The sequence below is a fragment of the Cuculus canorus genome, chromosome 3 (assembly GCF_017976375.1).
Source record: "Cuculus canorus isolate bCucCan1 chromosome 3, bCucCan1.pri, whole genome shotgun sequence".
Classification (NCBI taxonomy): Eukaryota; Metazoa; Chordata; class Aves; order Cuculiformes; family Cuculidae; genus Cuculus; species Cuculus canorus.
Genome location: NC_071403.1, coordinates 9,913,417 through 9,938,233, shown reverse-complemented (window position 1 = coordinate 9,938,233; position 24,817 = coordinate 9,913,417). Strand labels below are relative to the sequence as shown.

The window sequence follows — 24,817 nt, the reverse complement described above, 5'->3', positions numbered from 1 at the left end:
GTTATGCTCCTGATGTTGGTAAGCTGTCATGCTATATATGAAAAACAGGGATATATAATGATGTCCTTGGTTTTGCTGCTCACTTGTTGAATGTCCTTGATTTTTCTGCTCACTTGTACATTTTTTTTGGGCTGTGGGCAAAAATGTTTATCTATTTTATGATGTAAATTGGAATGAACCAAACTCTTACGTAGTTCAGAAGAACACACGTGTAAGTTGTATTCAGACTGCTGCCTAAATTGCTTGTACAAGTGGGATTGTACAAAAAAAGAAGTGTTTTAGCTGTTTTTAAGAACAATTCTATTTGAAGTTGAAAGTATTCCCACTACCACGAGAGCTAGAATTTATTTTAGGTATGGTCTACCTTTCTAGACCAGGAAGATCATTGGAGAATATTTTCCTATTGAGTGTCTTTGTCGTCTGCTTGTCACAGTTAGCAGTATCTGCTGGAATAGCAAGACATTGAGTATTTTCAATTAGCAGGAACTGTCTGGATTTATCCTACAAACATTTTGATCCTGCAAAAAACCTCCACAAATTTGTGAAAGTTGCCAGTGGTGCATTAGTGTTGTAAATATTGCAGTGCTATGCTACGTTCAAGATGACCGTTACTTGTATATTTATTTGTATTCTTTTTCTGTTTACTACAGCAATTTAAGACAGAAGCTTATCAGCAGCAGATAGAAATGGAAAGACTGAACCACCAGGCTGAACTGTTGCTGAAGAAGGCAACACAGGAGAGTGACAAGCACACTGTTCAGGACCCTCTCTCAGAGCTCAAACTAATGTGGGACACTCTAGAAGAAAAAATTATAAATAGACAGGTAAATAAACTTGAAGGTGGGGGTTTATTCATGACTTAGATATCTTTTTGAGAAGAGCTTTCTATTATGTATGTAACGTTTGTATGAATTTGCACATTTATGCCTTTTATTTTAGAAATGAAAACCTATATATAATAGTACTTGAATTTTACAATTTACTGAGTTGTTTTTCTGGTTTTTAATTCCTTAACAGGATTTTTTTGTTGCTTTCTCTGTCAACAGTGCCATGTCAAATCATTATTATTTCATTTTGGTTATTTGATGACGTCTTAGGTAGCAGCTCAAAACATGTTTGTGTGCAAGACTAATACTAGCTGCTGTGTTTTAAAAAAATCCGAACAACTTAGAATATTGCTCTGTTTCAGTGCTCTTTACTTAAATTATCAAAGTGAAAGAGAGGTGAAGGTGCAGGTCTTCAAAATGTATTTTTTCCTAATTGAATAATTTCTCAATAAAGAGATTTTTAAAGGATCACGCAGCAGATTGAATTTATATTGAAATTACATTTTAAGTGATGAAAAACTACTGTCATATCTCTCATGAAAGAAACTTCATACTTTGCTCTGGTTGCATGGGTTCTTTGAAGGTCAGGAATTTAAGCCTGGAATGTAAGGCTTTACAAGGGAATTGCTAACTCAGCTGTAACTATAAAGTAGTTGCTTGTGTTGGATAACTGATTCTCCCTGGGTTTTATGCTATCCTGTGCACGAACTCTGCTCTGGATTATGGTGACTAATGGTAATACAAGCCGATTTAATAGCATTGTGAAGCCATTTTATTGTTAATTTTATTTTTACTATAGCACAAGCTGGAAGGTGCCTTATTAGCCTTGGGGCAGTTCCAGCATGCCCTGGATGAGTTACTGACGTGGCTGACGCATACAGAAGACTTGCTGAATGAGCAGAAACCTGTTGGTGGAGACCCCAAGGCTATTGAAATTGAACTTGCCAAACATCATGTATGTAATTATAATGAATATTAACTGAAGTGTTCTTTTGATGTTTATCTTGGTGATGAGTCTTGTAGTAAAATTTAGTACTTGATAGAGATTTTAAAGATGCAGATTATAGCTGAAATGCAGGGTTGGATTAACTAATACCTTTCCTCTTATTTCTCCATATTCCATCTGTCCTTGCATATGCCATGCAAAAGGCATATGTTTTAGCAGAAAAGAGCAGCGCACCCTGGTCTTTAACTGTAATCACCTTCATTTGACCCAGGGTACTCAAAAGTTACTGAACCTGCTACTCATCCTGAAGCAATGAGCTCCTTGATTAGTCCTGTTTAGGCTAGATCTCACAAAATGCACATGACCATTACGTCTTTCATTCTCGTTTCTTCCTTCTCAGAAAAAGTGATTTATTCTGAATTTTGCAAAGCTGTATCACAGTTGGTGCAACTAGCATGGAGAATGCTTCTCTGAAAAGTTTAGCAAACTTTACAAGTGTCCATGCCTCCACCTTTTTTCTCTGTTGCATACAATGCACGGTTAATTTTTTATTTTGTGTTTTAGTATTTTTGTATTTTTACTAATAATTTTGACTTTGGAACCTATGGAAGAGTGCTTACATTGTGCCTTTGTTTTGATGCATCTCTGTCAAGAGCAGAAGAACTTTTGTAGCTCTTTGTGTGACTTTGTGCTGTTCATGTTGATGTTTTCTTTCTGGGCTGGAAGATTTCGAACTAACCTCTTAAATCTCCTTTCCTTTAAATCTGCCATTTAATGTTTGGTCTGTGTATGATGTGAAAGGTATTCAGAGTCCATTTTGGATTTAGAGAGAATCGATTGAAATTGACAGTACACAGATAATGAAAGCGATTTCATGGCTTTGTGTTAATGCAGCTATGCAGCTTCTGAAACCTTGTGCCATCAGTTGGAACTTGAGCAAAGTGTGACTACTGTTGGCAACAGGCCCTTTAAAAAAAAATTATATATATATATATATATATATATATATATATATATAAATTAATACAGCTTCCATTCCATGAACCTCTTATATCCTTGTGAAATGGAAGTGTTTTGCTACTGAAGAAGCATCCAGTCATCGTTTCTGACTTCATCTTCCTTCAGTGTTGAAGGAGTTCAGCAGACACATGAATGAATCTATTTCCTTTTCATGAAACAGGATTTATAGGTTAGAAAGTTCACGCAGTACTGCATCCTGTGGTAGCCTGGAAAAACACCCATCTCTTGAATAATTTTGGAAAGAGGCCTTGTTCTTAGTGAGCCTTAGCAGGAAGGAAGGGATAAAATGCATCTGCTTCTGCAAATTATCCTTTTTTCACATTGTTATGAAAACAAAATAAGAAGCATCTTCCAGTGCTTAGCTTAGAAGTATTAGAGCAAATGTGATGCATGTTTTGTTTACAAGGGCTACTTGTGATTTGCTGCTTCATTGGGTGCTCCATAGAGTTTTTTTAAAATTTCCTTTGTATTTAGCTTTAACTTTTTTCCATATACTGGCATTTTGAGGGAGGTGATTTTGAAGCAGACCCCCATGGAAGGCAGTCCTTAGGTTTCTTAGATGGGGTGTACCATTCCCTTCCCAACCATTTTGTATATTCTCCTTTTCTGTTCTTTATTTCTGGTGTTTCAAAGCTGTTTTTTTTTTTTTGTTTTTTTTTTTTTTTTGGAAAAAGAAATCTTTCTGAAAAGAGCATCATTTTTCCCGATGTACTTTTTGCCTTTTACAGCTTTACTATGGTTGGTGATAAGAGGTTTACAGCCAAGTGGAAGAAGTCTTGCAGTATTAGTATTACAATCATTCCCCAGCTTCTACCACTGTTGAAGTAGCCTCATAAACTGACATAATGTGAAAGAAGTTTGAGACCTGAAGTGCATGAAATATGTCGTGGCAGTCAGGTTGTTGTACAACATATCATATAGGCACATATTATGCTCATTCCTCTCTTTCTCTTAGACTACTGCTTCACAAGCAGCTAGCACTGCGATAGTTAGCCCTGTTTTTACACCTTACCTTCAAAACCAAAGAAAAATCATATTAAAGCAAAGTATGCAGTAAATTAAGGAAAGTGAAGAAATAATTCGCTAGGCACCATTCATTATTTCAGAAAGAAATATAAGTATTCAGAAGAAATACATTGTTTTTACCAAGATATAAAAATAAAGTGCAGGATTTTGGCAGAGTAATCTGACGGCTTTTAATTGAAGAGATGTTAGTTATTAACGTTAGTTGCTAATAACTGTGCTGATGTTAAACTATTGCCTTGTCACTGGATTAGCTCTAGCTCAGTCACTGTAATTGCCTTCAGTCAATAACTTCTCAAGATAGCCGGTCATACGTGCTGTGTTACAATTGTAGGTGCTACAAAATGATGTTTTAGCTCATCAGTCTACGGTGGAAGCAGTTAAGAAAGCAGGAAATGACCTGATTGCGTCAAGTGCGGTCGAAGAAGCAAGTAATTTGCAGAGCAAGTTGGAACTTCTGAATCAGCGCTGGCAAAACGTGTTGGAAAAAACGGAACAAAGGAAACAGCAGCTGGACAGTGCCTTGATTCAGGTGAACAGGAAACAATCACATAAAGACACTACTTCACAGAAGTGTATTTTTACATGAAATATATAGATACATGTATTAGAAGTTGGCCTAAATCAAAACCATAACGCAGACGCTCCTGAATTTGGAGAAAGTTTGAATCCAGCTGTATCTTCCACACCTGGCCACTGTCTTTTTATAGTGCTGAATCAAGACTTCAGCTTCTGGCCTACATATTTTAAACAGCTGAAATTTCCATCTGGTTATATTATTCAGAGAAAACATCAATCTTGCACTTGCTCATTTAGCCTTCTTTCCCGATTTCCAAGGTTTTTGGTTTTATCATTTAGATTGGATTGAGCTAGTTTAAATTCTAGTTCCATTTGTTTTCTTCCTTTGGTTTTCTTTTTCCATTTTATTTCCTTTGATTATTATAAATATCTGATTAGGTCTTTTGCAGTAGACTTCTGCATCTGATCTAGTATTAGAGTGCACAACGTTTAAATGAAGCTCTAAAATGATATGGTATAATTTAGGCCCAAGGTTTCCATGGTGAAGTTGAAGATATGCAGCAATGGCTGACAGACACTGAACGTCAGCTGTTGGCATCAAAACCTGTTGGAGGCTTACCAGAAACGGCAAGAGAGCAGCTTAATTCCCATATGGTAAGTGTCAGTATTAGAGTGCTTTGTGAATTGGGTTTCAGTACAAACTATCTTCCAGGAGTGTTTATGGTAAATAGGCAGCATGTTCTATATATCACGATGTCTGTACAGTATCTTAAAACCTTTTAATAGCCTTCAAAACAACACTGTTATTTTCAGTATAGGAAAAGTAGTCATTTGGGAGATGCCCAAAACTGAACCATTAATAGTGCTGAGGCAGAAATAAAAGAACTTTTGCATCCTTATTCTTAGAAAGAAAACCAGAAAACACTAACAGATTTTTCAGTGATTCCTGTTCTTCTTTTCCCTTCTGTTCCCGTAACTACGTTTATTCTTTTTCTAAGATATGCAGGTGACTTCAAGTGGTCCACAGTCATTGGACCTTGAATTAAGAGACTTGATCTTTTATTCTTTATCTAACCAAGACTGACATCATTGGCACAGATGTACTAAGGACCACTGTCTCATATGGAGACTCCGCTTTAATTAGGCCTGGGAAGTTGATCAGGATGCCAGAATTATTCCTTTCCTTCCTTTCTCGTTAAGAAACATTCCAGGGATTTCTCTGCCCCTATAGAACCATAGAGCTTAAAAAAGAAAAAAAAAAAAGACACTTAAACTTGATCTCTTCTCTTCTCTCAAAAGATGATGATTCCTAGTGCTCCGTTAATAAAAAATCACTCTGTGCTGTTAGGTCAGGATAACAACCCCAAATCCAGTGTTCTGAACTCCTGAGCTCCTGGCTCAGATATGAGTGGTATTTACTAAACTGCCCTTGAAGTTGAATGTGCTTGAGACAGCGTCCATTAGAATGTTGCATTGTCACAGTTTTAAAAATCAGATTTTAATTTTGAATGATGCTAGAGGTCATTGCCCACCAGTGTGGGCCACTTTTTCTTCTTCTTTTTTCTCTCTAAAATTTACCAGTAACTATTTTTGAGAAGGAAGAGAGTGGACAGTTTTAAAATCAGGGCAGGAAACCAACCAAGTTGTAGCAAATCTTGTGCAATAAGTGCATATTACTTTCTCTGCCAAGCTTTGGATCTCAGAGAAAACATCTGACAGACAATACAAGTTCTCATTTCCTGAAGAATTGGGCCCTTTCTTTGCTCATTTGGCTTTTTATGAATTACATATGTTTCCTTCATTAGTCCTAATCGTACCCACTAAATGTTGGAGGAGGAATAAACATTATACTATCATTTGTAAAGAGTTTTGAATTTGTACCTGACTTAGTTTTTGATTCTTCTTTATTTAGGAACTTTGTGCTGCCTTTGAAGCCAAAGAAGAGACATATAAGTGCCTAATGCAGAAAGGCCAGCAGATGCTTGCAAGATGCCCAGAGTCTGCTGAAACAAATGTTGAGCAGGACATAAATAACCTAAAAGAGAAATGGGAATCGGTACAAACAAAGCTTAGTGAAAGAAAAGTACGTGTTTTTACATAAAAATAGAAGTGTAAATCATGTATTTAAGGATATTAATGTTCAGACCTTTTAAGCGTGCATACTTGCTTGATCTTTTAGATTTAAAATCAATTGAGAGGCATTTATGTGGAATACACTGGTACGTGTAGAAAGTACTGGGAAAAAATGGGATTCAACAAGTTGCTTGTCCGTGACTGGGGGGAGAGTAGGTGAGAATGGCACAAGTCCATTCGATAGAAATATGTTAACTGATACTGATGATGCTCATGTGGTAGGTTTGGGCTTTTCTGTTTTGTTTTTTTTTGTTATAGTAATCATGGACATGAGAGAGTGAACAAAATTATTTGATCGTTCAAGTTTATTTCCTTCTCATTACAGAATTGCTGTGTTAATTTTCCTAGCTTTTATCCATATTTTTTTCCTTAAAATTCCCAAACATTTGGCCTTCTGCCACTTAACTCGAGCGACCACCTTCTGTTCTAATGTAGATCAATAGCATAGTTTTACTGATATGCAATGTTTTTCTTATTATTAATTTCATTTTGCTTTCATTCCTTCATGAAGTGTAGTCCATTCATTCTACTTTAATCAAACAATAAAGAATATCAATAATTACAGGCAGGATAACTCTGTACAGCCCTATTGTGTGTAAAGCACAAATATTTAACTCTCAGCTTAGTTATGTTTTAAAGTAAGAAGTCTGGTGTCTCTTAAGGTAACTGTATAATGTAAGAACCTCAAACTGATACCAAACATGACCACCTTCTTGCAGGAAGCTACAAGGTTGGTGTGCTCAGCTAGACCAGCAGTGTGATTGTTTGAAAATCACTGACTGCTGTCTCACAATCAACAAAAAATCTGTATCCAAAATTAGTCTTGGTTCAAGCAACCGAAATTATTATTAAGAAGTAGTCTAGACAAATTTGTTCTTTGTTTAGTGCAAGAGAATAAATTAGAGTAAATTAGCCTCTTTGAAGGTCTTCCAAATGCACTGCCACCTTAGATTTCTGAGATTCTACTGATTTTGTATTGAAATTGATAAAGCCATATGTCCATTAGGATTAAGTAGTAGAAATTATAATGTTCTAATGTGGAAAATTATATCTTGATAATGGGTGCTGTATTTTCTACTCATCTGTCGTATATAATTTTGTTGTTACTCCTCTATCCGTCTCCTTTAGTAGGCTCAGTGTAGACTTGTCTTTTAAAAGTCAAACTTTGTGTTGGAAAAATGTTTTAAAATGCTAAACTGTAATGGGTTACTCTAAAATGCTGAACTAAATGGTTTACTTGGCTGAAGCCCCCCTGCACAATATCAACTGCTATTAAAGTATGACCTATCTTTACAGACCAAACTGGAAGAAGCCCTCAATTTGGCAATGGAGTTCCACAACTCGCTTCAAGATTTCATCAATTGGCTTACTCAGGCTGAGCAAACTCTAACTGCAGCTTCGCAGCCAAGTCTTATCTTGGACACTGTCTTGTTTCAAATTGATGAACACAAGGTATGTAAAGAAACAGATGTGTAATGTTTTTCTCCCACTCTGTAGAGATACTTCAACAATATCCAAATGAACCGTATAACACTGACACTCAGAGAAACATTTAATTTGCTTTAAAATTGCATTTTATAATCTTTCTAGCTACATCATTCTTTATCAGACTTTTTATTGTTTACCCAGTGCTTGAGCAATGTAGTATTCAGAGTAATTTTCTCCCTTTTTTCCAAGGTTTTTGCCACAGAAGTGAATTCACATCGAGATCAAATCATGGAGCTGGACAAAACTGGAACCCATTTGAAATATTTCAGCCAGAAACAGGATGTTGTCCTTATTAAGAATCTGCTGATTAGTGTACAGAGTCGATGGGAAAAAGTAGTTCAACGCTTAGTTGAAAGGGGAAGAGCTTTGGATGATGCAAGGAAAAGAGCCAAGCAGGTAATCGGACAACAGCTGTTGTACAACTCTTTGAACTTAGCTGTAATTACATCCAGACTCTTGAAGAATATGATGCTTTAAAGCACTTTCAAGTAGGTCTGGGTTTAGTGTAACAGACGTTGTTGAATTAGTGGAGCGATTTCTGTGATTCGATCATAGAACACTTCATTTGTGAGGCGAAATCGTCATTTTCAACCCAAGCAGTGACTTCTGTCTGCAATACCGGATAGTCTGAAAGAAGAAAGTAACAGTATGGCTTCCAGATGTATATTAGTGCCATCTGTCCTCAAAAAGAAGTTTCACAATCAACCTCTTATATTTTAAAGAATGTGGTGAACTCTTTTCATTAATGTGTGGGAGTATCTCTTAGTATTTTTTTTTTTTCTTGGGTTTACATTGTTCCCTGAATAATGCTCATCACTCCCTCAGTTGCTTAGGTTGGGTACAATGCCATTATCTTCTGTGTGTCAATAGTTAATCCATTTATTTCCTTAAACACTGGAAAGGTTTTTTGTGTGGCTTCCCTCACCAGGGAGTGTTAATTTATTTTCCATAGATTCATGTTCTCCTCACTGAGGAACATAAATGATAAGATGCAAAATGTATAAGAGGAATGTTTTAACATCAGTAGGAAGTTTTAGCTTCTTTTCATTCAAGGGAACATGACCATTCAAAATTTGGTCATGCTCACAACCAAACCACATTCCCATGTTCACTGCCAGTCAGCTCATAGAGAAGAACTTCTCTGAGCCAATAGATTAGCCTATAGGCCAGTCAAATATTATTTATTTTCCAGCAGTGTCTCTTGTGCATTTGCACACACAAAAGTCCTGCAATGAGTTAGAATTAATTTCTATATCCATTTACAGAGGTAAATACAAGTTGTTAGTAATTTAGGAAGGCAACTATCTATGCAGAGTCAGGAAAGAGCACTGAATAGTACTGGTGTCAAAGCCTGGTCTGCAGCCCTGAACAACAGGGTACAGGAGCCTTGGGAGGTTTCTCAACTAGTTTCTTGTGCTTTCGTGTGTAGGCAGGCCAGGCAAGAAGAATTTTCAAGAGAAGCAGAGAGAGAAACGACCGGCTTAGAAAAATTGAATCCCAAAGGAATGGCTACTTTGTGAAAGCTGATTGATTCTTCAGTCTTTCCCTGCTTCCTTCCTTGAAGCACTCTTTCTGTTGAGACAGGAAGGAAGATCAAGAATCTGTTCCTTGCCTGCTGAGATAGCATTTGACATAATGAGAGCATTTATGGGTTATCCCAAGGAAAAAATTGGACAGTCATCCAGTTGGGAGCTTTCTCCAGTGTTATACTACTGTTGTCCCATTTAGGCAATAGCTAAACTCTATTCTTGCTGTATTTGCTATTCATTACTAAAAAAGTAGGAATTTAAATGACCAGCACGTCAACAAAGTTACCGATATGTCTCTGAAAGCCACATACAGATGGTAAACATCATGTACAGACAAGGGTGCTAATTCATCTGGGGGAGGGGAGGCTAAGTCTAGTGGGCACACGCTTGGGTTGGTCCTGTTTGAGAGAACAGGGAGAAAATGCACAACGAATCTTTCTGAATCCTGCAGAGTACTTGTTTGACCTGTAGAGAATTGGTTGGGATTTAATGCTTTCAGATTATTTTATGAACCAGTGAATTTTAAAATCCATGCAAATCTCACTTCCTTGCAGTTCCATGAAGCCTGGCACAAACTTATGGAATGGCTGGAAGAGTCAGAGAAATCTTTGAACTCAGATCTTGAAATTGCAAATGACCCTGACAAAATAAAGATGCAGCTTGCACAACATAAGGTGAGTAGTGAGTGATAAAATGCAAAGTGCCCAGAGAGTTATGGGTAGGTCTATCAGCCTTATACTATTCCATCAGCAAAGGAACTACGCTTGTGGACCCACTACGGAGTGCTTAATCACATCAGATGAAGGGGTGATGTGTTAAAGGTGGGGAGGGAAAAAAAAAACTTTTCACAGTACCTGATCTGTGGGGGAATGGTTACCTAAGAAGAGGAAAGACATAATAATAAAGCACCATGGAAATATTTTAAAAACAAAGTAACACTATCTCAGAATAGGAACCTCTAAAGAGTTTTCCTTACATGTGTTTTTCAGTCCTTAAACCGCAGGCTTGCCATCCAGTTATTTGAGTTGAGATTTTCCTTTCAATACTCTACAGGACCACCTCAAAACTGAAAAATAATCTTGTATTTTGATTGGCAGTTGTTTTTTATGTCAAGTGGGAAATATAAATGAAATTCTCTAAAAAGTACAATTAGACTGTTAGTATAAAAGGTTGTTTCTCTTAGTGGAATTCAAAATTCCAGGACCAGCTTTCCACAAACCCCGCTACTGTAGGTGAAAATGTGAAAATCTCCCTGACTGACCTGGCTTTTCAAACAAATAATGATAATGTAAAAACTCTGTAGTTCCATCAAACACAAAGCAAAAGGGAGGACAGAAGTCTTTACTTCATTTTTACTTTTGTAAAGAGCCTAGAATAATATATTACTGAGGATGAAGTGGGCGAGTAGTAGAATCCTCAGAGACAGACTTTGTCTCACAGTTTATCTTGAAACAATTTCATCAGAGACAGAGCACTGAAAGATAATTCATTTTTCTACATTTTGGCATATATTTTCTTCTTCTTTTTCATGTCAGTTTTACTGTCTCCATTTACTCCTATTTTTTTTATTCTGCACAATATCCCTAAGGGTTTGCATACTGAATTTTTCCATCTCAGTATAGCTTCTGGTGATTGCATTTACCTCTGACAAGTTTTGCCATGTATATTAATGATTCGTTACTGCATCAGTCTGCTTTGTATTTATATCATCTCTCAGTTTACGTAATGATTTAAGTATTGTTTATCGTTGCGGAAAATATTCTCCTTTAATACGAGAGAGTTGGCTGTTGCTCAGGCAGAAATAGTTTTACCTATTTTTGCTGTTAAAACTTTTAGATAAAACCTGCATTTATATTCTGCAAATGTGAAGTCTCTCTTTTAAGATAGTCTTTCTTGTCTTCTCTGACATTGTCAGCCTTTTAATCCTTTCACTCCTCTCTTCTCTTTATATAAAGTTCTAACTCCTCACAAGTGTGGTCAATGTGTTGAGACTTTGCTTTAAGGTCTTTTGGGGTCCTTTGAGGTCCTGAGGTTTGACTCTGTACCTTTATTGTCCTGCCCTCTTCTGACATGTTAAATTTGATAATCCCACTTGTTCTTTTTACCTACAGCACTATGTTTTATACGCCCAAGCTTCCTCACATGGATTGTCGTACTTATCACTTCTCTCAATGATAACTTTTCTCCAGCATCTTTTCATATAAGATGCCTGCTTGAATTGCTTGAATTGCTTGAATCTGATTTCTCATTAAGGAATGGGATGTAATGTATCACGGGGATATGAGGATTGAAAGTGGTGATTTGGAGGAAGGTGACAAATGTGTGTGAGAGAGGCAGTTCTGTGAACTTTGTAACTTTAAACTTCAAACTACCCCCCAAGAAATCAACTCAATTGTTTTTTAATGAGCTGTCAAGCCTCCCAACACTGCAATGTCCTTCCTTGTATTTTGAGTCTTTTCCTTCCACTTCCAAATATACCCCCTGCATCTGTCTTTCTCTTTTCTGTCCAGCCTTGAAGGTTTCCTTGCTCCATTTAGTTAACGATTTTGCTGTCTGAACTGAATGTGTGCTGTGTGTGTGCTGTAAGCAATAATTTGGACTCGCTCTTTGCCAGTTGTTACTGCCAAAAAAAGAAAAAAAAAAGTCTCTGAATGAGAAAAAGCCAAGATAATAGGTTTTCTTTCTCACTCATATCTAGAGCATTGCCAGGGACTTTTGGGGGTTATTCATGGTCTGCTTATCAGCAATTTTTTCTCATTTTTAGTCAGTCAGGAATGGAAAAACCCTTACTAGGTCGCCCAATCCATACCTGTGCTAATGCTGCATGTTCTTTACAGTAGATTTATATGAACCTGGTTATTTTTATCGGTATGTTCCCATCTTCCTTGGAAGGTAGGTAGTTAATTAACTGAGATTTTGTTCGTCTTGCCTGTCTGCTCCTGGCAGGGCAGCTTAAACCAAAATCTATTCTCAGTTACACCTCTATGAAATCAAATGAAAGTAGGTATGATGTAGTATGTGTATCTTTAAAAAGAATGAATTGACTGCAACCCTTTGTTCACTTTTAAATCTTTTTTCTTGTATGAGCCTTCTCTGGCAGCAATTTCATTGTGTTTCCTTGTGCAAATCAAATAATTCTGTGCAGATAGTGCTAAGTAGTTAATAAACCCCATCAAATAAAAGGAGCACAGACATATTGTTTGTATTAAAGGAACTTTTATAAAGAACTGGTTATTTTCACTTCGAAAATTATTTTTATTTTTATTGTAGTTCTAGTTTGACGGTGGTGTTTTTATTCGTTCTTTAAGTGTGTTTCCTTGTTTTTTTAATATGAGGAAAATGAAAGGACCGTAAGGAAATAGTGAATTCCAAAACAAATGCTGCCCTTTTCTTTTTGTTTTTCTGATCAATTTATAAATTTTGATCCTTGGGTCCCTCTGGATCCTGAAATAATCCTAAAGTAAAGACAGTACAGTGCATAATAACAAGTAAGTCTTAAAAGAAAGGAACCTTGAATCACTCTAAGTAAAATTGTCGTACTGTCCACGTGGCATAACCCAATGTCTACCTCCTGCTTAAGACACCTACATTCCACTTGAGCTTTCCCTGATGCACATTCACACCTAAAAAGAGCAGATGACTCTGTGGACACATGGGAAAGTCAGTGGAAGAGTTGTGAGCTACCGTGGCGCAGGATGGTGTAAGCTATCTGGAAACAGCTTGCTAGTTGGAGGTGAGCAGGCACGTACGTGCCAGCAGTAGCCATAAGGAATCCTTGCAATCTTTACATACCCTGAGGAATCACTGGAACTTGAATGCGATGATACTGAACGTTGCTCTGAGAATCAGATGAAAATCTGTTTCAGCAAACACTGAGCAAAACTCTTTTCATAGAATCATAGAATTGCTAGGTTGGAAAAGACCTCATAGATCATCGAGTCCAACCATTCCTGTCTGCCACTAAACAATGTCCCTGAGCACCTCATCTACCTGTCTTTTAAATACCTCCAGAGATGGGAACCCAACACCCTCCCTGGGCAGCCTCTGCCAGTGCCTGATGACCCTTTCTGTGAATTTTTTTTTTTTTCTGATATCCAGTCTGAACCTCCCCTGGCGCAGCTTGAGGCCATTTTGGCTTAATATTTTTTGTGACAAAATAAAATTCATTTGGTTCTGTGAGTTTCCTAAAGCAAACTTGTGATTTTGTTGTTTTGGGTTTTTTTTAAATGAATTTCCTGCTAGCAGTTCGTGAAGGTATGAAATAAAACACTTTTAGCATTGCTGCTGTTTAAGAGCTTCTGTGTAGTGCTGATTTTGTCTTTCGGCAGTGTTCCTTCTTGTAATTATTCACCATGTCAGTTCGTTAACTTCTCAATGGTATCAGATGAGCTGTGTCTCTGTGTGCTCCTCTGTGCCTGTGCAAAGCTTTCAGAGGCTCTGTGCAGAAGGAGCTGTCGGAGCTGGCAGGCAGATACAACTTCTACTGCCATTTTTTAAGGTCTCTGGATCACAGAAATCTGCTTCGGAGCACAACTTCCAGCCCATGTTGTCACCTGACTGCCTCTTATGCCTGAATCTTTATGCTTTTTGACATACAATTCTTCCTAATTAGGGGGTTAAATGCTTGTGGTTGGAGGTTTCCCAGCTTAACCATACTGAGCTAAAGTAGAATGACCTTTGTAGCCTTTGGGATGCTCTACACTGGCTTGAAATCTTAGTGTGTGAAAAGGTTGTGTGAAGACTGCTCAGTTCCTGGCTCCCAAAGTAGCAGTTCTTTCACCTTCTTTTGAGTGCCAGGCAGCCCCTTGCTGAAATTTAGGAATATTGTTGTACGACAGGAATCATTGCACTCACAGAAAGAGGGATTTCTCAGAAGTTGTTTCAGTAGACGCAGAGCTGCGTTCCCAGAGAGGGACAAAAGGCAAGGACTCTGCTAGTGTCAAGCCCCATGGAATTTCAGGTGCACTGTGGCACTAGCAGACTAGAAATTTTGCAGTAATCTTAACATTTTCTTGCAGTAACATTTAAAATTTCCATTGTAAGTGTCAAAGATTAATTAACTGTGGCCAGTAACTAGTTAGTGCTATATGCTATTTTCTTTTTCTTCCATTTATATAGGAATTCCAGAAATCTCTTGGTGCCAAACATTCCGTGTATGATGCCACGAATAGGACTGGACGCTCCTTGAAAGAGAAGACAACCCTGGCTGATGACAATTTGAAACTTGATGATATGCTGAGTGAACTAAGGGATAAGTGGGATACAATTTGTGGAAAATCAGTGGAAAGGTAAATGAAAACCGATCTTAATTATTCACCACATAAGAAGGTTTAGGAGAATTCTTTTGGCTTCTGTGTAAAAGTAAATCCAGAGTGGCTACTTCATTTGATAATTAAGAGCACCTAAGCAGTAAAATACTAGAAAAGCACACTTTCTTGATGGTATGGATGAAGATGGGGGGCAGAAGGGATAATGCTCCCACTACTTAAAAAGAGAAGCACTGATTTAAAGCTCTTAGTTATTGCTGTTTTAAGCTGAAAAATTTTCTTGGAAGTGGCTGAATGATTATTTTGTGTGTGTGAATGTTCTTCCCCACCCAGACAAAATAAACTGGAAGAAGCCCTGTTATTTTCGGGACAATTTACTGATGCTCTGCAAGCTCTCATTGACTGGTTATACAAAGTTGAACCTCAGCTGGCGGAAGACCAGCCTGTACATGGAGACAGTGATTTAGTGATGAACTTGATCGATAATCACAAGGTAATTCCAAAAATATATTTTAATTACTGGGCTGCTCATAAGAGTAGCATTTTAATGCCATCTTTATGTGGCCATTCTGTAATTTTTAGAAAAAGAGAATAGTTTTATAATACAAGCATGTCATCAGCAATGGAAAATGCTGTAAAATTAGTGTGGAAGGAAACCGTTAGTGGCTCATTGACATCAATTAGCATTGATATATTCTGTTTACTGTAGCTGTCCTGTGTATTTATGAATATCGTCAAAAATCACAAGTGTGCATTTATGAATTTGTGTACAGGAGCAAGAGGTGGCAAAAAATGTTTTACTGAAATTCTTTGGGGGATACCGGGCTTTTAATTTAGTACATCCACCGACCTTTCAAACCTGCAGGGCTGCTATATTCCCGGAGAAAGGTAGTAGCAAATGCCTAAGTTATACACGGGGGTATACAACTAGACTGTGGCCCGAGCAGCCTACGCTGACAAGCGGCAGTATGTTGTTACTGAAGCGTTTTTGGAGATGGGAGCAAGTAGGAGATGTATTCCTGTGCCTCTGGATCCCAGTTTTGTAGTTCAGTATGTTGAATGAAATAACTGTTGAAGTTACTGCTGTTGCAAAGGCTTCGTGTAGTTGGAGCTCTGGAGCCTGGGAGGCTTTTGAGGTGAGAAGGTACCTCAGTTCATCTTCCAGTGACTGTTCAATGAGGAGGAGATTTTGTCCTTTGTGGGAAAAAACCATGGGTCATCTATAAAAATTACCTTGAAATATACTGGAATTGCTTCTGAAATCCCGTTGCGTATCACAACTAAGTCACAGTCAGTGCCATGGTGTACTGTAATTCCTTCCTTTTTGTAAATGAAGTTTATTCCATCTGCACACATGAACATGCTCTTGCATAAATACTTGAATATGTGGCAATCTACAGCCTTATAGTCAGACCCCCAGACAAGGTTTTGGTTCTATTTTTTATGATTTTTAAACCTTCTCCTTTATTGTTAGCGTTTTAGCTGATCTCTTCCTGCCGCAGCAATCTTGCCTGTTAATGAAGTGTGTCAGATCAATTGCTTTGATAAAGAGAGTAAAGCCAGGGTGGTAAGAAGGCTAAATTTCCCGTGCATTGCATCAGGATGGGTTCTCAGGATCTGCCTGACATTTACCTACTGTATTTCAGTTTTATTACAACAGGATAAATACCTGTACCTGGAATCTAATGAGCAGAACTTGTGCGTTTCGAGTCTCTGATGGAGTTAACACTTGATTGAACTAAATCCATGTTTTTATTTTGTCTTATAACCGGTATTATCTTGTTTCTCTTTGCATTATTATACATTAACGGATCAAACATATTAATTGCATTTTATTGTGCCTAGGTTTTCCAGAAGGAGCTGGGAAAAAGAACGAGCAGTGTCCAGGCTCTGAAGCGCTCTGCCAGAGAGCTGATAGAAGGCAGCCGTGATGACTCTTCCTGGGTCAAAGTCCAAATGCAGGAGCTAAGCACTCGCTGGGAGACAGTTTGTGCCTTGTCAGTATCCAAGCAAACGCGACTGGAGCAGGCTCTTCGGCAGGTAGAGGAGTCCTATTGGTGCTACATGTACTTTCTGAGAAGCAGAGAAAATATCTTACAATCTAGTTGCCAAAAATTTAGTTTCATTTTCCTTTCATGTCATTTGATTTCATTTAATGTCTTTTGAAAATGCTCATTTTCTTGCTCATGCATTTCTTACCTTGTCTCCATCCCTTTACCACAGCACGTAAATGATGCCTCTTAGCATTTGTAATTGTTGTTGTTATTAGTCTGTACCACAAATGCAACACAAATGTTTCAAAGACCTTACCATCGAAGGAGGTCAATGAAGTTACAGTCAGGCATGAAGGGTGATTGAGAACTATGCCCCCTTCACAGGAAACTGGAGGTTACAGTCATAGTTATGTCCTTTGTGTCTTATTGGAGAGAAGTAAATTTGTGTACTGAAGACTTGTTTACCTTGGCACAATTGCAGTGCGTGGTGGAGTACATTGCAGGAAAAATGGAGCTGTGCCGAGTGCACAGAGGAGCTAGAACAGTGTGTGTATGGACGTATGTATGGCACTATTGGCTCGTACCGATCCCAACTAAATGGGTCTGTATTGTTTCCAAACCTGAGATAATATGGATGTACAGCTCTGTGAAGATATGCTGACTTCTGTTGATGCTACGATGGGACTTGTGCAATAGTTATTTATTCACTGTGTACAAAATTCCTGCCCTGCTTTTCCCAGGGTACTGTTTTTCCATCTCTTTGGTCTCTTGGCAGACACAATCCTGAGCTACCTCAAACACTAGCTGTGGCCGAATATGGTTTTGCCCAAAGGTGGAACTTTCTTTTCTCCAGACATAAAAGGATCACTCACTAACAGGCTGTCAGTTAATTTTGCCTAACTGATGATTTAGGCTGTGCAGAAAATACAGTTCTCATCTCTCCAGCTGCTCTGTGGAAGCACCTCCCATGTAATTTGTCAGCATAAAGGCATGACATTCTCAACTGAGCTGCAGATACACCATAAATCAGATGGCTAAAAGCATGAACAGGCTTTTAGGCTTTCTATAATTTTTTTGGGAAGCGTGAGATATTTTTAGAGTTATGAAAATGTAGCACTATATATCATTGACTTTTTAATGGAAAGTTAATGTGCCAGTACTGTTGCCTGATTAATGACTCCAAATGTGGGCTCAGTCTCCTCATGTAAGCTGCAGCGTGTCTGTCAGATCTCGTGAGTGACCATGACTATTCCTTGTGTTTTAACAGGCAGAAGAATTCCATTCTGTTGTCCATGCTCTTTTAGAGTGGATGGCAGAGGCGGAGCAGGCTCTTCGTTTCCATGGGGTCCTTCCAGATGACGAAGAGGCCTTGCGTACACTGATAGAGCAGCACAGGGTAAGCAAGAAAATGAAGCGAGTCGTGTTCATCTAATAGATCTGTTAGAGAGTAGAATAAAAGAAAGGAGTCAAAGTCTATCCAGTGTAGTCATATCCAGCATTCAGTGTTTGGTTTTGCAGCTGTTTCTGTAGAGAAGCTAGAAGTGTCATCGAGTGGACTATTTGATGCCCATACCAGTGTTGGGCTCTTGTTTTTCAGTCGTCTTGGCTTACAAACAAAATAATGGGTCTCTAGAAAGCTGCTGTAAACACTTAGAGACAGGTACAAACCCCTGTATGAAATATATGCTGCCTGACAATTATAACACAGACTGCTACAGTAGCAAAAGTATACCTATCTTAGCACCACTGAGCGAAAATAGCATATCCTCTTCTTTCAGGGTCATCTGTAAATGTCAGCAGAATGATGTTATCATCCATTAACATTCTGTTATGGTGAAACAGCACGCTGGCATGCTTCATGTGCGTTGGGTACTGAAATATTGCAGTGCCATAGGTATTTCTAGTTTATAGGCCATCAAACTAACTTTGCACTAATGAAATGGGAAAAGGGCTAAGTAAGGTCGTATTGTCACTGTTTGAACAGGAGGCTGCAAACGTACATTTGAGCCTACTCAAAACTCCTAAGTGCGGTAGTGATAGAACCAAGAATGCAGTGCCCACAATGTAATAGAACAAATTATAAGAGTAATGGATTTGTTCATCATTACTCTGAAGAAACTGGTAACAAAACTTATGAAACAGAGAGTGGAAAAGCATCCTGTTTAAATAGAGATTGGGAATATTATTGCACAGAGGAGGGAGTGTGTGCAGGGTATGTCTATCAAATGGTTCTTAACTAAGGAGTTTTCAAGGTACTCAAACGCCGCAATGGTTTTATTAAAAAGTTTTCAGATTTACTGTAGGGCCCTGGGAACTGGGTGCCATTCTTTAGCGGGCAAATGTACGTTTGCATCAGTGCATGCTGACTAACGTTGGCAGTAGCAACCTGCTGTCTCTGATGCAATCAAATTAGTCTTTTAGCTGCCTTTCCCTTCACATGTGCCTCACCAGTTTCCTTTTATTTAATTATTTGACCTCCTGAATGTGGAGGAAAGAACGTTTCTGAATGAAATCTTAGGTCCACTGAAATCATTATGGGGGGAAAAAAAATCTTACATTTCTTTCTCTGCAATGTAGACTGATTAGCAAAATATTGCTGTACAAAAGTTCAAACCTTGTGTTTTCAAAGCTGAAGCATGACTTCAAACTGAAGCAAAGTTTGTCTCTAAGAAATGCTGTCCAGCTGGGGAGAATAATCACTGGCACAACACAGCTAGTCTCAGTGTTAGGTGTGGCTGTATTGTACTTAATTTTTTTTAGTAGGCTTTAGAAGATGTTCTCCCATCCACATTTTCTTCTTAAAGGCCAAATAATAAATAATAAAATAAGAAATAATAAAAATACAGAAATTGTCAAGCTAAGAAAGATTGTGGCACTGCTGCTTTACCACTAAATAAGTACACACAGCAAAACCTTCCTTGAACGAGTGGTCTCTGCTCTTACACTTATAGCACTAGCTTTCAAGAAGGAAAAAAAAGAAAATATGGGAAACATAATGTATTATATTAGTTTTAAACACCATGTCTGTATTATAATGTTGCAATATTAATATAAAAAGTATGACTATGATATTATTTACATAAAAGGAGTGTACATTTCATATTTATCACTGTGATTCTTGTAAAATAGTTTTAGTGCATTTATTTCCAGCTGTGTGTTGAAAGGTTTCTTCAGGGTGATATCTTATCCACATGGTCCATCTTTATGCGTGTCACTTATTTTTCTTTTCTTGAGTACTGCACATGATGTAATGAATTCTACCACCTTGTGCAGTGAGTTTGCCGTCACTCGCCATCCCCTCTGGGGACTGAGAGTTATAATGGGTTAATGCACTGCATTAGTTAATGAGAAGCATCCCATCTCCTCTCTTGTAAGTGTACTTATATAATTGGATATGCCACAGAATTCAATACAATTAATATCCTTTACTGAGTGAAAGCTTAATAAAGTATGTAGTGTATCATAGACGTAGATTTTGAGATATTCTAGTATAGTTGCGCAGGGAAAAACGATGATGATGTTGCTGGTTTTCCTCCTGGCCCTGGCTTAATTTGGTGATCTCTCACTACAACCCACCTCGGCTTTTCCAAAAACACTTTGAACTGAAATGTTGGAATAATTCTTGCATTTTTATGAAAGAACTGCTGTTGTGATTGGGCCTTATAATCTGACATTAATTAAAGCTTAAGACACAATCAGTTAGTTATGGATATCTTTGAATATCCAGCCTACCTATTGCAGGCTTTTAGAACAAAGTAGAAGTGATTGTTACTTTTACAATTTTATTTCACAATGGCTTTGTATTTACTTTGTAAAGGCACAGGATGATGTCATTATAAGTCATTGTATAATCTGGTTTTGCGAAGTTTAAGGGGTGTACCAAGAGACTCCACTCGGTACTCACTGAGAGATGTTGACAGTTCCGGGTAAGGGTGCTCACAAAGATTCACAGACTTACACAACGTTTAGAGGTAACAAAATAGGCAGAAAAGTAAACTGATGGTAGTAATAATAATTAAAACTAAAAACCAAAAAGAAATGCAAAGTATGGAAAGGATGGGAAAAGTCCTTCAGATTTTTGTCGTTTCCTCCCTACACCCAATTCTGTTCCTGCCACCCTTCAGTCTGCCGGACTCCTTAGGAACATCAATGATTATGAGCTTGGATGTCTAAAGCTCTAAACAGCCTTTTGCTTTTTACAAGATTTTTCCCACACGGCAATGCCTCTGGAAACAGCTGGTTAATTAGCAGCCTCTGTCCCTGTTTTTGCTGTCTCTTCCCCTCAGCTGCTGAGTTTTCACATTTGTGTTAGTTTACTATAGCTGCCTCTGAAGTCCTCAATCATCTTGTTTGAGCATGTAATTATGGCTGGACATTTCCAGCCTCTGCTAGAAGCTCAATACTTTATTGTGAAGGACTACAGTGACTTACAGACAAACTAAGTCATCTGAAATGTTGCCAATAGTGGTTCTGTCACATACTTGATTTACAGCACTTCTAAAATGCTGTGATTTTTCCTTCTTATTTTAATAAGGGTGTGTGTCTCAAGTATTTACAGTATGGAGGGCTTTTGAGGAAAGGCAAACTAGTGTAAAGATGTTTAGAGCTTCATTTAGTACTTAACGTGGAATAGAATTTTTAAACACTTGAAACTTTTCTCAGCCAAATGCAACTTGTGTCTTGCAAGTTGAATCTTTGAGCAACTGAGAGACTTGTGGCCTTCCAGGCTACACATTCAGGTTTCTCTTGCAGATTTTGTGAATCTCTAATTCAATTATTACCTCTGATTTAGGAATTTATGAAGAAACTGGAAGAGAAAAAGGCAGAACTGAATAAAGCAACAAGTATGGGGGAAGCTATCCTGGCTATCTGCCACCCAGACTCCATCACTACCATTAAGCACTGGATAACAATCATCAGAGCCAGGTTTGAAGAGGTCAGTATACGTCAAGCTGTCTTCATTGCAACAGTCCATCTTTGATTGGAACATAGCTGACAACTGACACGATAGTTATGCTGGGAAGAAATGATCCAGCTGTTGAGAACTAAACATTTAAAATACCTGCAGTGATGGATGTGAATACCAGGCTTCCCTAAGTTTTATTTTAAAACTCAGAGGGCTTTAAAAAGTAAAGCAGATGGTCAAGCTTCTTTATTTGTATGTATTAAAGGAAATACTGCCTGACACTTCCCATATGAAGAAAGCAAATAGTTTCTAGGGAGAAACCTAAAAGTTACAATGGAAAAATAACACAGGGCAAACTTGAAACATTTTGTAATTGCATTAGGAAGGATTTCAATGCAACATATTCTTAATCTAGAAGATTTCAAAATTATTTAATTGTTAACCACATTCTTGGCTGCTAAGGTATTTTCTGTGTATATTAAGTTTAAATACAATCAAAATGCTGATGTTAGCAAAGTGTGGCTTCAGAAGTGCCCACAGGGAAGACTGGCGCCAAATCCTGTGTGATTTTTTTGATAAAGGGGGATTGGAATTAGATGATCTTTGAGGTCCCTTCCAACCCAAACCACTCTATGATTCTAAGTTGCCTGAATGTGCTATTTAATGCATTTAACATCACCTAATCCTGACTGTGGGAAAAAATGTCTTGAACCAGGAATTCTAGTTTTCTTGCACCTCTACTGATCAGCTGCTACATCTAATACCCGTGATAATCAGACATCAGTAGGCCTGGGAGGAAGCTCTGGGTTTTCAGTTAGCAGAGCAATTTTAAATACATTTTGAAGCATGTTAGATGCACACATACTCATGTGTTGGTTCTTTTATCAAGGTCTTAGCATGGGCTAAACAACATCAACAGAAACTGTCAGGAGCTCTGGCTGGACTTATTGCTAACCAGGAATTGCTGGAAGCCTTACTTTCCTGGTTGCAGTGGGCAGAGACGACACTTACTGAAAAAGATAAAGAGGTTATTCCCCAAGAGATTGAGGAAGTTAAAGCACTTATAGCTGAACATCAGGTAAGGCATGTTAAGTGACACTTGTCCTATACATTCCATAAATGTTACTCGCGTCCCATCTAGGCTTTTGTAATCAAGCTGGAATCTTCTTAGCTATTGTCTCTCCTAATAATCAAATCCCTTTTTAGACACCGAGTTGTGTGGGTTTCATGTGTACGAGTTGCTTGTATTTTATTCAACGCAGAGGTGAAATTCAGTGCCAGGTGGTTCTAAATGCAAACCTACAACTGCCCCTAGGAACAGGGATAATAATAATTAAAAAACTCCACGTGAAATACAGAATAATGCTGCTGCCTTAGAATTAGTGTTGCAGTATGATTCAATTTCAAAATACATTTATGAAGTGCCAGAGGGAGCTGCTGGTGCAGTGAATGCTCATAGACTTACACCAGCTGACGCACCAGAGCTGTCTCACTTCTGTGAACTGCAGTCTGGACAGCAAGGAACACCTGGGTATTCAGAGTCAAAATTCTGTTGTACATTACCTCACCGTAAACAATTAATAAAGGGGTTTGACAGACTGGTGGTTTTAGTTTTGGCCTTCCTTTAACAGCTAGGCTGAAGTGATTTAAAATCTTAAACTGGCATTTGCTCTTGCCTACAAAACCTTTATCTGCGTCTTTTTTGTGAGGCTGGCACTGTAGGAGTCTTTCTGTGCCATTCTTATAAATTCGGTATTTTGCTATTGTAGGTGTTTTTCATTCATGTGGTCACTTTTGTGTATTGCTAATGAAAACCACCTCTATCTGGTTGCAGACATTCATGGAGGAAATGACCAGAAAACAACCTGATGTGGATAAAGTTACAAAGACCTATAAAAGAAAACCACTTGAACCCACTCCAGTACAATCCCATATTCCTGTCCTTGATAAGGGGAGAGCAGGAAGTAAGTAATGAAGTCATTTGGGGCAGGTCACACACACCGTTGCTCTGTCTATAAAGATAACAGATTACTAATAATCTAACAGGTTTAATTAGCTCTGAGTGAAACAGGATGGAATTCTCTTCCCTGAATTTTCTAATTATTTCTCATTTTTCATTGTAAGGAGATTTCTCATAGCAGACTTGTATTTTTAAATTTTGCCCTATACTTCTCAAATATGTATTTTTAAAGTGTGCAGCCTTTCATGTGCTATTAAACCTTCAAGAGTGCGCACGTGCTCCATCTTTCCAAATCTACCACTATTTGAAAGTGCAAATGACTTCTTTTACGTAAAGAAGTAGCGACAAAATTTTGCTCTTGCTGTCTATGAAATCACATGGATCCAATTAGAAAGTGTATTCAATGAATGGAAAGTGAATCATCAAGTGAGGAAATTGCTTTTTGTATTTTAAGGTGTACTTGTCCATTGTACTTTATTCTTAGCCGTGCATGGAACCTGCTTCTGTGTATGGGTAAGTGTAAAAACAACCAGGTAAAAGTATAGGGCAACCAGGTTGTTATTTAATCTCTGTAGCTTCACTAGTGCCGCCACTACTAGCTGCTTCTGTCTAGACAGAAGGTACTTGAACCACCTTCCCAGCGATGCTAAGACAAATAAATCCATTGAATGGAATCATATCAGGCTTTGGGCTCATTATTTGAGAGAGGAAGGAGTAGTTTTAGGAAGGTCAAGTACCCTTCATGTGGATGTTTGTTTTGTTTGAACTGGGTGAGACTCATACTTTTTATCCTGTTTTAACAGGGAAGCGTTCCCCAACACCAGGCATCTATCCGTCAGCAGCCCAGACGCAAATCGAAACCAAGAATCCCCGGGTAAACCTTTTAGTCAGCAAATGGCAGCAAGTGTGGCTTCTGGCCTTGGAAAGAAGAAGAAAACTTAATGATGCTTTGGACAGACTTGAAGAGGTCAGCAAAGGACTGTACTGAATATACGTGCTTTTGGCATAGTTTTATTTGCCTTGGATTAAATGTCAACACAGTAAATACTGTAAACAACTTCCATATTTGTTTTACTATATTGTATGACAGCTGGCTGAAGACACTGGTCCATGTACTTTAATGTGCTTTAAGAGCTGTCATTCTCATTTTAGAAGTGAGGAGAGTTAAAATGTTTAAAATATTTATATAGGTCCTTGAACCAGTT

The 24,817-nt window shown here is 38.0% G+C and overlaps 1 protein-coding gene across 1 annotated transcript in view; it reads left to right on the top strand.

The window, feature by feature from the left end:
* Window positions 1-24,817, top strand: part of LOC104065316 (dystonin) — a 320,467-nt gene that overhangs the window by 279,615 nt on the left and 16,035 nt on the right. The window contains 16 exon segments of the mRNA XM_054061292.1: window positions 651-824; window positions 1,627-1,782; window positions 4,151-4,348; window positions 4,861-4,989; window positions 6,248-6,418; window positions 7,765-7,920; window positions 8,146-8,352; window positions 10,040-10,159; window positions 14,604-14,773; window positions 15,086-15,245; window positions 16,598-16,792; window positions 18,014-18,142; window positions 21,539-21,682; window positions 22,542-22,730; window positions 23,487-23,616; window positions 24,416-24,579. Of these exon segments, the coding sequence (XP_053917267.1) occupies window positions 651-824; window positions 1,627-1,782; window positions 4,151-4,348; window positions 4,861-4,989; window positions 6,248-6,418; window positions 7,765-7,920; window positions 8,146-8,352; window positions 10,040-10,159; window positions 14,604-14,773; window positions 15,086-15,245; window positions 16,598-16,792; window positions 18,014-18,142; window positions 21,539-21,682; window positions 22,542-22,730; window positions 23,487-23,616; window positions 24,416-24,579 (2,592 nt within the window).